Source organism: Chenopodium album, chromosome 20, assembly GCF_948465745.1.
Source record: "Chenopodium album chromosome 20, dcCheAlbu1.1, whole genome shotgun sequence".
NCBI lineage: Eukaryota > Viridiplantae > Streptophyta > Magnoliopsida > Caryophyllales > Amaranthaceae > Chenopodium > Chenopodium album.
Window position 1 is genome coordinate 32,342,773 of NC_137853.1, and position 14,940 is coordinate 32,357,712.

The 14,940-nt window shown below is 34.5% G+C and overlaps 1 protein-coding gene across 1 annotated transcript; it reads right to left on the minus strand.

Moving 5' to 3' along the window:
* Positions 1 to 1,989: 1,989 nt before the first annotated feature.
* On the minus strand, positions 1,990 to 12,778 carry LOC145597361 (protein BONZAI 1-like). Its single transcript, XM_081653516.1, has 16 exons — positions 12,553 to 12,778; positions 9,732 to 9,779; positions 8,822 to 8,970; positions 8,680 to 8,728; positions 7,186 to 7,242; positions 6,536 to 6,724; positions 6,310 to 6,444; positions 6,048 to 6,109; positions 5,866 to 5,968; positions 5,665 to 5,779; positions 4,496 to 4,572; positions 4,278 to 4,415; positions 4,028 to 4,192; positions 2,884 to 2,997; positions 2,544 to 2,640; positions 1,990 to 2,467 (listed from the first exon to the last, which is right to left on the minus strand). Exons 1-16 carry the CDS (start codon positions 12,694 to 12,696, stop codon positions 2,364 to 2,366), a joined length of 1,746 nt encoding a protein of 581 aa, XP_081509642.1. The 5' UTR covers positions 12,697 to 12,778; the 3' UTR covers positions 1,990 to 2,363.
* Positions 12,779 to 14,940: the final 2,162 nt, after the last annotated feature.

Consider the following 14,940-nt stretch of genomic DNA (forward strand, 5'->3'; position numbering starts at 1 on the left):
ATCTCAATTGATGAGCAATTTATCGAACGTTCGCCGCATGAACACTTAAGAAAAGTTGATGATTAAGAGCAAGAAAAATGGATAGTTTCATTGGAAGCCATCATTTAGTATGAAAAAATAACCGACTGCTTGATTTTGTTGGCAACACTTTTAACATAAGATGGTGTGAACCATAAACTCTTTACGCCATCTCGTGAATTGTGATTAGATCCACAACCAACGTAACCTTTACTACCACTAACTATTAACGAGTACTCCACACCATTGCATCCTACTACTGTTTCTTACTTTGTTAGCATGCTTGCTAATGAATTGCATGTCTCCCAAACCGCGTCACTTTTTTTTTTTTTTTTTTTTTTTTTTTTTTTCTATTTTGAATTAACTTTTCAATACTAATTAATAAATTAACACTATGTTTGGATAGCAATTAAGGAACAAAGGGTGTTCCTTGTGAACCTTGATAATTTGTATCTGGGCGGCTGGGCCGATAATGGTTTGTAGTGTAAGTGGGTTCCTGCACAATCAGCGTAGATTAACTTCTTTCGGGATTTGTCCGAGGATAACCGTTTTAATGTTAAAGTCAGTAATGAAATGATACGAGTAGAATTGTAATTTGTGAGTGTTTAGGTTAAGAAAATTGTACCTTAAAAGTAAGGTATGTTGGGGTATTTATAGAAATCCCCAAGCAGGTGCCATGTGTTGGTCCACATGAGTGTTTTGTCAAGTGGGTGTCCACATGGCCGGAAGCAGGTCTCTATGTAGATGGAAAAATAGGTTGTTATGGGTAATGGGCCAGTATTGAATATGATCCGAATGCGAAGATCCGACTCGGTTATCTAATCCATATTAGTATCGCTGTATCGGTATCATCCCGTATAAATTGGAATGAGGGAAAAAGATAGAGCAATGAAACTAGTAGAGTTAGACAAGGGTAAGATTGTGCAATCCCATGTTGCTTTGTGTTTTAGCAGGACATGCTTGAAATGAGCTAAGAAAAAGTACTTATGCTTGAAATGAGCTATGAAATAGTACTTCCTTACCAAGATTGTGTTAAATCGAGCACAGATACAGAATTCATCCAATGTGCCATGCCGAGTTGAGTCGTGTTGCACCAAATAGGTATTTTATATAGTATTGTTAGTTCAAATTACATTTCTTACTATATAGGGCTTTTAGACAACAATAATAATATACGAAATTGGTATACAATTCTATGTTTTAGTTGTTTCATTGAATTTTAACACTATTCATCCACTTCACTTTATACTTATGATCATTGACTTTTGACATGTCCATTGAGTTCTCACTTCATGCATTTTTCCTCGATCATAACTTGAAACATTAAAACCGTAAATTAAAGTGATACAAAAGATAAAGTTAATTAACAAAGTAACAACCAAGAAGTCAACAAGACACACATTACTATAATCCGATCAATTCGACTTATGGAAAAACAAGCTAACGGATACATAAAGACTAAAACCAACGTCCCCTTAATTATGATGTGAACTTCTAGTAAGTTAGCCCATGTCCAAAACCCACTTCTGTGCTACTTAGTTCTTTTTAACTCGCACAATTTGAACTTCTTTAATATTCACATACTATATCTAAAGCATATTTTGAGATTTATACCTCAAGAAAAAGTGAGATTATGTGAAATCTTGCTTAGTAATACTAAGTACTATGTATTCCATGGTTAACCGTTAACTCGAGTTCAATAATATGAGCCCTCCACTCCTTAACTACTGGGTAATGAGGCAGCTACGCTCCAGGCTACCAGAGAAAGCCACTCTTAGAGAATAAGTATAGATGAGCGATAGCGTGCCTGCCTACTGTTAAGAATTGATCTACAAAACGAGGAGTTATATACATCCTATAATCCTATTACCCTATCAAGCAATTAACATCCTTAATTGTTAACTTTAACAAACAGTGTACAAATGACAGCTTTAGTACAATAATCACATCTTTGTATTAAGAAAAATAATTCCAAAAATAAACATGTGTTCATTTATAATTTATATATGCATAGATGGACCATTGTGTCTCCCTAATTCCCCCAAGAACTAGAACAAATTTGGGGTAAAAAAAAGAATATTTGCACCTTGCAATGTAAAGAACAAACATTGCTTTGTATTACATTGAAACACTGTTTCTGCCTAAGACACAAGGGTTCACCTTTCTCTTCTGCTCACCTTATAAAGGAGACAACAAAAATTACATTAAAAAAAAAGGGAATAAACAAAAAAGAAAGAAACATTATAACAACAAAATAATGAAAAATTAGGCATCGAGCTGATAATTTTGACTCGATTAACCACCGAAAGCAAATATAAAAACCAAATATAAATATGTACAGTTTATCACAAAATCATGCTTTTGGGTTTAATGTCTCTTGTCCTCATATATGTTAAAAATTGTGTGGGTAATTCTGCTAAAAGTGTCTGAGCTACAGAGACTTCTTCACCTGCAATAAAAGAAACAGAACTCAGTTATCTATAACAAATGTTTATTAGCAGCAAGCTTGAAGAGAGATCACTGACCCTGAATATCCCGGAATGGCACAAATTGCACTATATCACGAGATGAGACACGACCGGTTGTACTCTCAAGTCTCTCCCCTTTGTCTCCATCTAAAAACTGCATGAAGAATATTGAAGGTTTAGTGCTGAGACAGGATATAATGAGCATATGTACTGATATGTAGTAGGCAAAGTCTTGTATAGATGAATGAGACAATTTCACAATAATAGACGGGTGATTTATTCTGATTTTAAGGGAGGCTTATTAAGTGTACTTGGCAATAAGTTCGTAAATACTGTCTCAGTAAAGTTTGTGTTGGACGGTCTTACATAAGAAGTGCCCTTTGTAGCATATACGTACCTCCATCTCTTTAAAGTCGGCTCCTCCAACTCCAACAATGAGTATTGACAATGGAAGATCAGATGCCTTTACAATAGCATCTTTTGTCTCCTGAAGATCTGTAATCACTCCATCCTGCAAACAAGTCAAATCAGATCTAGAATTCATATCAATCACGCACAATTTCACTCCAATAAAGAGCATGAGAGAGAATAACAAGTTCAAAGCAGTTTTCAAAGGGGGATCAAGGCAACAGAAAAGGAGAAATACAAAGTGGTGTCAGAGAAGCTTACAGGAATATAAGCAACTATTCCAACACTAGAAGTTAGCTCATTAGCCTAAGTGACTAAGTGAGCCTATCCTGTCTACTTAGAACTACAGAAGGTAGCCCAATGTTAACAAATTGCATAAACTCAATCATAAATCACTTGAATTCAATACTTTTCGTCTGATTTTTCAGAATTATCTTTAAGTTCCTTCAGCCTGATTAATAAAATTCTTAAAATCAGAAACATTATTGAGAGGTTTCTTTCAACAAAGTAGTGTGTCATAATCATGTGGAATTTATATTTACAGAAGAAGTTGTGGGCGATAACAAAAAAGATGAAGGTAAAAAACATTTGCTATAGGCAAGTCCATGCGAAACATTTCATTAACAGGAAATGAACATACATTATCACTGCATTAATTCATCACAATATCACATCAACCAAATGAGCTGTAAACAGAATTTATCTAGAGAATAGAGCACTGACACTTAATGAAGGATAGCCCTCAGAAATCCACCATCTAAATTTCCTATAAATTTTCATTATATCAATCTTGCATCTTGAGTTCTCTCTTCTCCCAACTCTCATCCATCTAAATTTCTCATATTTCTCAACAAGGCCCTGTCAATCTCGACTTTCAACCACCTAGTTTACAAGGCTTTAAGGATGTCTGACAGAATTGGACCATAAAATTATGGACAACTAGTCATACTATTGAAGGAATTATTAGTCACAGCATCAAATGGTTTGGAAAAACAAGAGTTTCAGTTGACAAAGTGACTTGATGGCATTCGGGCATCACTGGTCAAGGAGATCAAAACGCATGACTTAAAAACCATGCACGAATTCTAATATCCATTACAGAAATACATACTGCATTTAAATATATCTCTTACCGTGATTATTAGCAAAACATAATATTTTTGTTGTCCTGCTGCAAGAGCCTTACTGGCAATATCAGCTGCAACAGTAACAACACGGCCAAAAAGGGTTGGTCCCGCAAGTGAAACATTGTATAGAGCACTTGTATATGCTGTCATTATTCCTTGAATCCCTTCAACCTGAAAACAGTAAAACATGCGAGGTTCAACAACCAAAGAAGGGAGTGAATCAGCTCGGAATGAGAAGTATTGTTGAATACCACACCTCACAGTAGTTTTTGCTACCATTTAAGTTGAAGCAATGAGAGACTGGCCCATCAATTGGACGTGCTCCAAATCCCCAGGCAGGAAAGCGCTTGTCTGAATCATAAAATTGAAGTAATCCCCCAATCTCCAAAATTGCCTACAAAAAATAGCTCACTTTTATCTACATTAAGTGTATTCAGATCCCAATTAATCTAAAAAAAATTACCACTTTCTTACTTTCTGGTAAGCATTTGGGCGACCTGATGGATCAATGTAATGTAGGGAATCAGGAAGACGTGGATTCCCATTTGAAGCTGATAAAAAAGATACCTTAGTCAGAACTTACAAATGTGTTTTCCATTCATAAAAATTCACTACTAAAGTTTCAACTCTCAGCCTTTCCACAAAAGCCTACATTTGCATGTAGGGAGGAGTACTAGATTGATAGGACACAAGTCCAAATGAGCTCCCATCCTATTACCAGTTTGCGATAAGAGTAGCCCACTAGACTTATCTAATATTCTGTTGCCTCTCTACTTGCAATTTGCAAGAGCTCTTTCTCACAGACATGAATACATGATAAACACCAATAGAATAAAAGGAGTGGAAGAAAATTCCCATAAAAATCATCTCCAATTCTCCAGGCCCGGCCCTTAACCGGTGCGGCATGTGCAACCGCACAGGGCCCAAAATTGGTTAGGGCCTCATGTCTTATAATGCAGTTAAAATAACATATCGCATTATCATAAATTTAAGTAACGTGCTTCAGTGGTGATTTTCACAGCAATCAAAGTATGATGATAGGTTCGAGGTTCCTAGTTCAAACCTTGACGATTGCAGTTTTTTTTTCACCAAGAACAAACTCCTAGCTACTCCATATATTGATATTTTCCTATTAATTTTCTTTTCACAAAATCCATTAATGCAATTTTTTTAATAAACTTTTTTCTTATTCAACTCATTTGATTTTTTAGCAAAACTTTATATAGTTTCTTTTTTTTTTTTAAAACCAACTACTCCTACATTAATAATTTCCTATTGTTTTTCTTTTCACAAAATCCATTAATGCAATTTCTTTTATTTATTTATTTTTTTCTCATTCAAGTTTTCCACATAACATTTGATTATTCAACAACACTATTTATAGTTTTTTTTTTCAGATAAGTAAGCAAAGATTTTTAAATTGTCTAGCAATAATAATATTTCTATGCTTTGCTTTATTTGAAGAGAGGGCCAAATTTTATCTTAATTGCACAGGGCCTCGAAAATGATTGGGACGGCCCTGATCATCTCTGAAGTGAACTAGAGAAAACAAACCATGTCCCAAACTTCGTCAGAATATATATAGTATAATCTCCATAAGAATTCAAAAAGAATCCTAAATCCTAGAGTGCGTACGAACTGACCTGTAAAATCAATGGCCACCATAAAATTCAACTCACATCCACCAGCCAGGTAATCAAGGAAAGTGTGTTGGACACTCTCTGAGAACTTGTCCACAAAGAGTTGACTTTTCAAGACCTGGGCCAACACTGCCAAACTCATCATACAAAATAGAGGGTTGCCAATGTAAAACTATAATTTCAATTAAGTCACTATGTCAAAACCTTATTGTTATAGTCATGTCCAGTTGGAGCGGGTAGATATAGATTTGCACCACTCTGACTCATATGAATTTTTTCCAAATCAACTAGTGATTTATCGATTTTCCTGAATAATATAGGGAGATAAAGTCAGCAAATTAACTTTAACATATTGACTGATAATTAAGGATATGATGTCTCATTACCCAATCAAATCATGCTTCCCATTGCTGTTAAAGTTAAAGCACTCGATAGTCAAAGGACTGTCCTGCATCACAAAAGATGAGCAGTTTCACTCAAAGAGGCCAAGAATTGTTTGAATTTATAGCTTGATCTGCAGTATAATAATATATTGGCATGTTTCTGATAAAGCTTGCACCATCACAGATTCGGGAAAATAAAATTAATAGAATAATGACGGAGATAAATATTTTCATGCAATTAAGTATTCAAATAGATTCTTCATACCTTACTTCCAACTTGCTGAATATTTAAGAACACAGGATTCCAAGCCGGATCCAAATTATCCTTGGCAACTTCCGTTTTGCAAATTGGAATAGGTATACCACCCTCTGCAATTTTAGATATCACTAAGAAGGGATCCTGCAAAACAAATTTGGACAATGCATGCTTAAAAAGAATACCGCACAGTGCAGGATCGACATTAAAATTTTGAAAGTAACTAATCCCATACACTTTTAGAGAAGAGATCCTTATTTTCCAAATCTGAACACCTTAGTAGCATTTCAGTTGTGATCTTAGAGTTCATAGATTCTTCAGCATGAACTGTAAGCTTCCCACAGCTTCCTGAATGGGCTGCTTTCAAGTTTTCTTCACGATGCGCAAGGTCTAGAGTCAATAGTCCATTTGATCTGGTCACTATCTGCGATCCCATAGCACAAGGGTGGTAACAGCAAATTCTAGCATCAGATATGACAAGCAAGTGTACACATGCAATTGATGGTTTGTTGACTTTGTTTAGAAAAGCTCATTAGTAAAAAAAGACATGGAGTTTATTTATAATCAGAAAATAATATAAGATAGCATAAAATAGATATTATGAAAGCTATTCAGTACGTAACAAAATACATCAATCATTATTCAGCAATATCATAACTAAATTGGATGATGATGAATTTTAGGATCTACATAAACTTCTTATCATGGGGGTTACAGATTCTTTACAATCATGCCAACCCCCTCAACCACTAAAACACAAATATCTCTTAGAAGCAGGGTTAGATTTCAAAAGCAGAAATATAATACTACGTATATGACACCAAATTCTAAATTAGAAGATACTCTGTATGTGAATCCATGTCAATGGCATAGGTATACGTATACCTCTGACAACGCATATGAAGCCTCGCCTAGAAATTGCTGCTCATCCAGTTTAAGCATCTGCAGGAGCAAAAAGGTTGTCATATAAAATGATGTCTTCTGCTTGAGTTTACAAAAGTAACCTTAGGAAAACTAGTATAGGTACTAATGTACTTCCTCTGTTTTTTTTTTTTTTTTTTACATGCAACACTTTGACTGGAACATTATTCATATTATTCACTTTGTCTGGGCCGTCTGGCTATGCTGATTTATAGTTAAGAAAAAATGTAGTCATGTGAGATCATGTTAGAAAACAGGGAAAGTAACTTTTACTATTCATGCAATATCCATCAGTACAACTGCAAAGCGCTAACAAGTTTCCACTAGAAATTGAGAGTGTAAGAATTAGCCATGAAAATACATCCCCAACTTCAAGATTAGGCCATGAAATTTCCTATTGCCATTTGTATCCTTAGATATCAGGTGTTTATTCATACAGCATTATATCAGGTTTTCATGGGAGTCAAATTCCACATTCAGGGAATAATACTTCTTATGGTTCAAACGTGTGAGTCCCAGTAGCAAGAGAATGTAAGATAAAATTAAGCTTTTAGCTACTCAGCTAGCTACTTCTCAGTCTTTCCTCACTCATCAGTCCTCATATATGGTAGTCTTTCGTTCCAATAACTTAAAAAGAGGTCATACTCTCTCCCCATACAAACCTTTTTGCTGAAAACTTGGCCACAAATATAGGCCCCAACAATGAAATTGTTCTAGTATTCATGAGAATAAAAATAACCTACAGTTTTGGAAAGATACATGAAGGACTATATTAAACCGAATATAACAAAGACACCTAAAGGGTTCTCATATTGTTTTCGAACAAGATTATAGGAAAACGGAAAAAACAAAGAAACAAGATGACCAGTACAAATATTTTCATTCAATGAGAAGTCCTAATATTAATTTCCACATGTGTTCTGGGAAGCCTAAACAGACAAGGGATGCCAAATTGGACATTGATTTCCGTCATTATTTTAATTGTATTTCTTTTGGAAGAAAATGATTTCATCAATTTACAAGCTCAAATAGGAATAATAGAGTTTCCAACAAACAATTTTACCATATAAAATTGAGTATGGAGCATTAGTGCATTACCCATTTCAGAAATGTAGATATGAGCAAAAATCTAAAGGCTCTATATCTCAAATATGTATTCCCACATATAGCAAGATGTATGAATTAAGAACCACATTCACAACTCATATAAGGCAACAAGATGAGACCAGTGAAGGCTAAGTTAACATCTTAGCTTTTTTTTTCTCAAGTAAATAAATACATATAGTTTGCAATTTGCCTTCAAATCCTCATTTTTCAAGGACTACGCAAACCTTAATCATATTAAAAGTCCCTAAATGTAACCAAGAATTTCACAATAACAGCAATCATTATAAAAAACAATAAAGAAATACATTGAAATTTTAAAACTGCTGAGGAGACTAGGAACCTTGCATGTACCTGTACATCTACGTTGTGAAACTGAGTATCAACATCAAAAACACGAAACCTGAAAACATACATTTTAGGCATCATAATCAGGCAAAACAAATAAAATTTTAATATATACACCAGAAGGTCAGGAGAGAACATGGGAGCTTACACTAGTGTCTGCACTATTTCAAAATGATATGTTACATTGACCTTTGTAATCCATGTAGGATCTAGTGAATTTAATACAACTTCTGTCCGTCCAAGTTCTTCAAGCCTACCATTTCTTCCTCTTATATAAATTACTGCCATTGGATCACTCTACAAGCATAAATGAAACATAAGCGGGAAAAAAAAAAAAAAAAAAAAAGAAGAAGAAGAAAGCTATAAACAAATGCTAGGGCAACAAACGAGCTCCAGTCAAGAAGGCCATATATGCAACATTCCCTTAGAAATGCAAAGAGTAGTAAGAAGATACGCACTTAGATTAGCGAATCCCATATTTGAACATTCACTCTCTTTCGACCAATCTCAAAAGTTTTACCTGCTGACTTGAGCAAGAAGCATTTTTGTATGTTCTACACCTATAATATACTAAGACCACATTTAAAAAACAGATGCTTCATGCTTAAATGATGCATAATCATAACCGAAACTCAGACAGTCTTTCTACCAATCAAAGTGCTTTAACTTAAATTCCTTGCTGAGCATGCTTGTGAATTACACCTTGATAAAATACCAAGAACAAATTTAAAAAGCAAACGTTTCATGCTTGAGTTATGCATAATCTTTGCAATGTTGATGATTTAGCATAGAGGCATAAGAACATATAAAAATTATATGCTCACAAAGTAATTTTATTTTAAATACTAATGCAAAGCATGAAGAACAACGAGACTTGTACTCTATGGAATGTAAAGAGGTAAAAATTGTAAATTTTCAACTTTGAATGGTAATAGTTTCAATCATTTTGGACAATTTAATACCAGCAGTTAACAATGCCAGATTTAAACAAAAAATTAAACAGGCCAAACAATGGCAATTGCGGATAAGCATAACACATAAGATTTAGATATACAAACCTTTGAAAGCACATCCCGATCCCGTAAGCTTGAAGCCGACAGTGACAGCTGCACAATAGCACCAGAGAAAGAGTTAGCAATTACTTGCAAGACCTAATCATCAGGTACCACTATGCATAGAACCTATACTACTGCAGGATTGGTTGTAGCCATTTTTGTGCCTGAGGTTCAAACATAAACTTGATGTACACCCTCTGTAATTCTCACAAAAGAGAATCTGAACAGAGGATGGACATCAGTTGGGCCCCAGGTTAAACCCAAAACTGGTTGTGGGAGGGTCATTGGGTTTTTGGGGGGTGGGGGGTGCATCCAACCTGTTCAGTTCTTTGGCCTAAGAAAGGCACAGGCAATGCTGAGCCACAGTGTAGGGCTCCCTTTGCAGACGAAAGTCGTGAGTATAATATTAATTTTGCCACAGAAACTAACATGAAAGTTACACAAGTACAATAAAAATCTAGATAGCTCTGCTGGTTGGAGGAAATAAATCAACAGAATAGTCATGTTGTATACCATAATTCCCTCTTCATTACAAGCTACTGGACTGCACTTGTTTTATTACATATTATAAAAAAATCTTGACCATTAATTTAATGAAAAAATTTTATGCAATTTGCTAAATTAAGACGAACTTTCATAGCATCTATACACATTGCCACCTATTGTCTAAAGCACAATCAGTTTTAGTCAGAATAGCTGATGTCTTATGAATCTTAGATTAGAAATACTATTCCCTCTGCCCATATTAACAGGTAAATCTACCAAACATGTGTCCCCATATAAATGATATACTACCTACATTCCTTAATGATTTAACACTTTGAGTATTCGTCTGCTACTCCATTGCTTCAGCCTACCAGATTTATGAGATATCTTTTTTTTTTTTTTCAAACGAATTGAAATGATTGAAGTTTTATCACTTATGTTTTTGCCAAACAATTTTTACCATCTTACCCCTTAACCCACAATATTAACACCTTCCCACTCACAATGTAGTACTTTATTTATCTTTTCTTCCACCACCCATGGTACTAAATCTTGGCCACCTCACCATATCGCGACCACATTGTAAAGGATTTGAGATTATCACAGCAGATAGATTAGGTCGCAACAGTAGCATACCACCTGCATAGTCCGCATAAATGGTTCCACGATCGCAACCACATTCGAGATTTAAAACCATGCACCCACCCCAGCTTTATACACTCTCATTCTTCCTTTATCCACCCTTTTCTAAAACACACTTATAACATTAACAATCTCTCCTATTGTCTTGATTTGTGTGTAAAACAAGGGCTAAGACCATTTATTAAACGGAGTTAGAAATTTTAATAAGTTTTTCTTCTATATTTTCTCTAGAATTGGGTCCATACCAAGTTACCCACCCACCACCCATTTTGTATCTCTACTTTTCCTCTCAACTTAGAATTGTATCATTTGCTTGTGTATACAAAGTAATGATGGGTGGAGTATCAAATTTCCAAAAAAAGGTCCAACAACAAAGCCTTAGTCCCAAAATGATATGGGGTTGGCTAACATGAATCGTTATAACGAATCGTATGATATAAAGAAAAGGACAAAAAAAAAAGGTCCAATACACAAAAAAACCATTTGGAAAAGAAAAAAAGAACCTTAAAAGTCCAATTTACCTTATATAAAATGATCTGTTATGATTGTTTACTAAGGATACCTTAAGGCTCTTTGGGGTGGGGATCCCCTTATTCTCTTCCCCCCCCACAACTTTGCCATTGATTCAAATAGCTGGCCCTTTCCACAACTTTGCCATTGATTCAAATAGCTGGCCCTTTCTTAAATTCTTCCATCCATAAAATAGTCGTCATATACATTGGACATTCAAAGATGGGTTGGATTGCCTTATGAGAGGAACCAATTTAGCAGGGTCTTTCTCCTTACCTTAAAAGGATAAAAGAAATAAAAATGGTTTTAGCATTAAATTTGTCCTGTGCTGTATTAAGAATATAATCAAGCAGACAATGGTGGTGACCACTGTTGGCGCCTTGATAATGTCTTTAGAAACTACAACAGGCGTATTGAGCAGATATGCAACAATAAATCGAAGTAGTTACATAAATGCTGCAAACAACCTTACCACAAGTCATCATCTTCCCTATCCATTCTACAGAATTAGAAACCATTCTATCCCCTCAAACCCCTCTATATGACCAGCAGAATTAGAATTAGAAACCATTCCATCCCCTCAAACCCCTCTATATGACCGGCAAAATTCCATCCATAAACACTCTCATCAACTAATTGCTACTGTCCTACCTCGTCGAGTTAGTACAAAATTGATACTCATTCACCAAAAGGCTATATATCCATCACAATGCATCCAGCACCCCTGTCACTCTGTCAGCAAACACATCTAATTTATCTACTTACTCCAATAAAACGAAAACTCATCATTCTCCCTTTCCCTCCAAAGCACACAAGAATCGAATCTTATTCTTCGCGACAAACTCCTTAAATCGACAGGAATTTCACAAGTGAACTCGCTCCAAAGAATGCAATACTCAATCATCATTCACATTAAACAATCCCCTTATACCAACCAAAGCGAAGATAGCATTACAACCTCCAACAACCACATTACAAATCGAAATCAAACTTCAATTTCATCAATTACTAAATATCACAACAAGAACAAGATTGCACATAGAATTCCAAAACAGGAAGAATAAAGCAAACAACTAATCTTACTAATTATAGAAATAGTGCACAAATTACAGAATTCCCATATAAATAAAGCACAGTCAAACTCCAAAAACGGTAAATTAAACAGTCAAAGGAGAGAGAAAGAAACCTCGATCTGAGAGAATAGACCATGGTAACCATGAGACTTAAGGTAGAGACTAACGGCGTCGTTTGGACCGTCGTTATGATGACTTCCACCGCCGCCAACCGCCGTTCTACCGCCGGCGTCGCCGAAGCAGCAGCCATTACCCATTTTCTTTCCGACGAAAGAAATTATTATTGTGGAAAAAATAAAGTTGGAGGAAAAAAAAAAAGGGAAAAGAAAAGGAGGGAGGAATTAGGAAGGAGACATGAAAGGACAAGGAAGATGTGTACGCAAGGAGAGTAGAGCAATCAGAGTGGGTCCCTTTTCTTGGTCTGCTCTCTGACCAACGCCTTTCTCTCTCTTTCCTCCCTTTTTGGATTCTTGATTTTAGATACCAGTATAATTAAGATCTACCCTTGAATACATTGTACTTCCTACTTTTATCCGTTCGCTCAAAATAAAAATAATACTCCCTCCGTATTTTTATTTGTATCATTTTGAATTCCACAAACTTCTAGGAGAGCAATATAATATTATGAGTGGGTGAATAAATCAATCGATACATCAATATCAATTAATTAATACTCCGTATATATAGTATTAAAAGTTAAAACTCATGGCAAGACATGTTGTTTTGCCATGTGTCGCCAATTTTGCCATTTGACATATGACGTGTTGCCAAATCATACCATACCATTAATGATTGAAAAACTTCATGCATTAACCTCTATGTAGTACTCCTATTTAGTTTAATTGATAAACTCTTTATATGTATAACAATTTCCCTTTGAATGTAACTCCTTAATAATTACATATTACGAAGTAATAAAGTTTGTAAGAAATTAAACATTGCTCCATTTTTATTTTGTGCATTGATTCATAAAATTATAATTTTAGAGTAGTAAAAGATTTTTGTGCATTATGGAGTAGTACATATTTTGACATCAAATTTATAAAGATTTGATTTATTATTATTATTATTATTTTTTTACAACAGGTTGATTTAATGCAAAAATATTATTCTTATAGTCAAACCAATTCATACAAACAACAAACTACTTAAGCTATCATCTAACAAAATTAAAAAAAAAAAAAAAAAATAATAATAATAATAATAATAATAATAATAATTAAAAAACAAAAAAACCATCACTTTAGCTCTCAGTGACAAACAAGCCAAAATATATATAGTCGATTAATGTAATAAATTTATGATGACCCGGGGCATCGCCCGAGTCCATAACTAGTTACTTCCCCTGTTCTTTTTTACTTGACCTGTTTCTTTTATCACACTTGCCAATGCAAAACTTTAACGAACAACAACTTTAATTCTCCATAAGTGAAAATTGTAAAATTTACATATTATGATAGAACTTATTGAGACGAATTCAAAAAGATCTTACAGGAATATGTTTTTCGTTGCATATTATTAACAAAAGACGGTCAAAGGAGGGGTGATGAATAGTGTAAAAGTCAAAGCGGGTCAAGTAAAAAAGAACGGAGGAAGTATTATAGTAAAAGTAAGATGGGACCATGAAAGAGAAAGTATGTGAGAGATGATAGATATATTTATTATTTTAGTGGAGACCATAGAAGAGAGAGAAATAATAAGATAAGTTAAGTGTGGTTTTAAAGTATGAGAGAGAAATAATAAAATATAGTATAAAGCTACCAAAAAAAGAAGTGATGCATTTAAAAAAAAAAAAAAAAAAACTCAAAAACGAAAGTGATGCAAATAAAAAAAAAAAAAAAAAAAAAAAAAAAAAAACGAAGGGAGTACCAACTTTTTGAATTATTCGCTTGAAATGATCCCAAATGATTGGTAAGCCTATTAAAAAGATATATATATATATATATATATATATATATATATATATATATATATATATATATATATATATATATATATATATATATATATATATATATATATATATAATTTTGGATTTAAGTGACCCGTGCCACCACGTGATGAGAAAATACATGTTCATATACCATATTGGTATATTAGGGGTATAAAAGTCATTTCCCTTATTTATTTGGGGGTAAGTTTGTTCTTTTTTCCCTTTCTTCCTCTATTTTCCCCCTCCATTACAGCTCATTGCACCTTCTTCATCCCTTTTTTCTCCTCCATCAGTCCATCACAACAACGCCATCACCACCTGAAGTGGTTAAAATTGGTTCGACGAATAAGATGCTACCTCTAAGGGGTTGGTATGGCCTTAATTTACATCGTTTTACTATTAGGGTTTGTTTTTGTGATTACCGCCGCAGAGTGGTGTTGGAGTGCGTGGTTGTTGAGGAAGGAGGAATAAGGGAAGAAGAAGAGGGACGGGAAGAGGACCTTTCGGAGAGGAACAAGGGGTTATGATGGTAATGGCAGGTAAGACGAACACAAGAAGACGACGATGA

Excerpts from the sequence above, each read along its gene's own strand:
- LOC145597361 (XM_081653516.1), bottom strand. The coding sequence starts at position 12,696 with ATGGGTAATGGCTGCTGCTTCGGCGACGCCGGCGGTAGAACGGCGGTT. Across the intron at positions 8,971-9,731 it reads ATCGGGATGTGCTTTCAAAG|AGTGATCCAATGGCAGTAAT; the intron begins GTTTGTATATCT and ends TTATGCTTGTAG. Across the intron at positions 4,193-4,277 it reads GTAGCAAAAACTACTGTGAG|GTTGAAGGGATTCAAGGAAT; the intron begins GTGTGGTATTCA and ends TACTGTTTTCAG.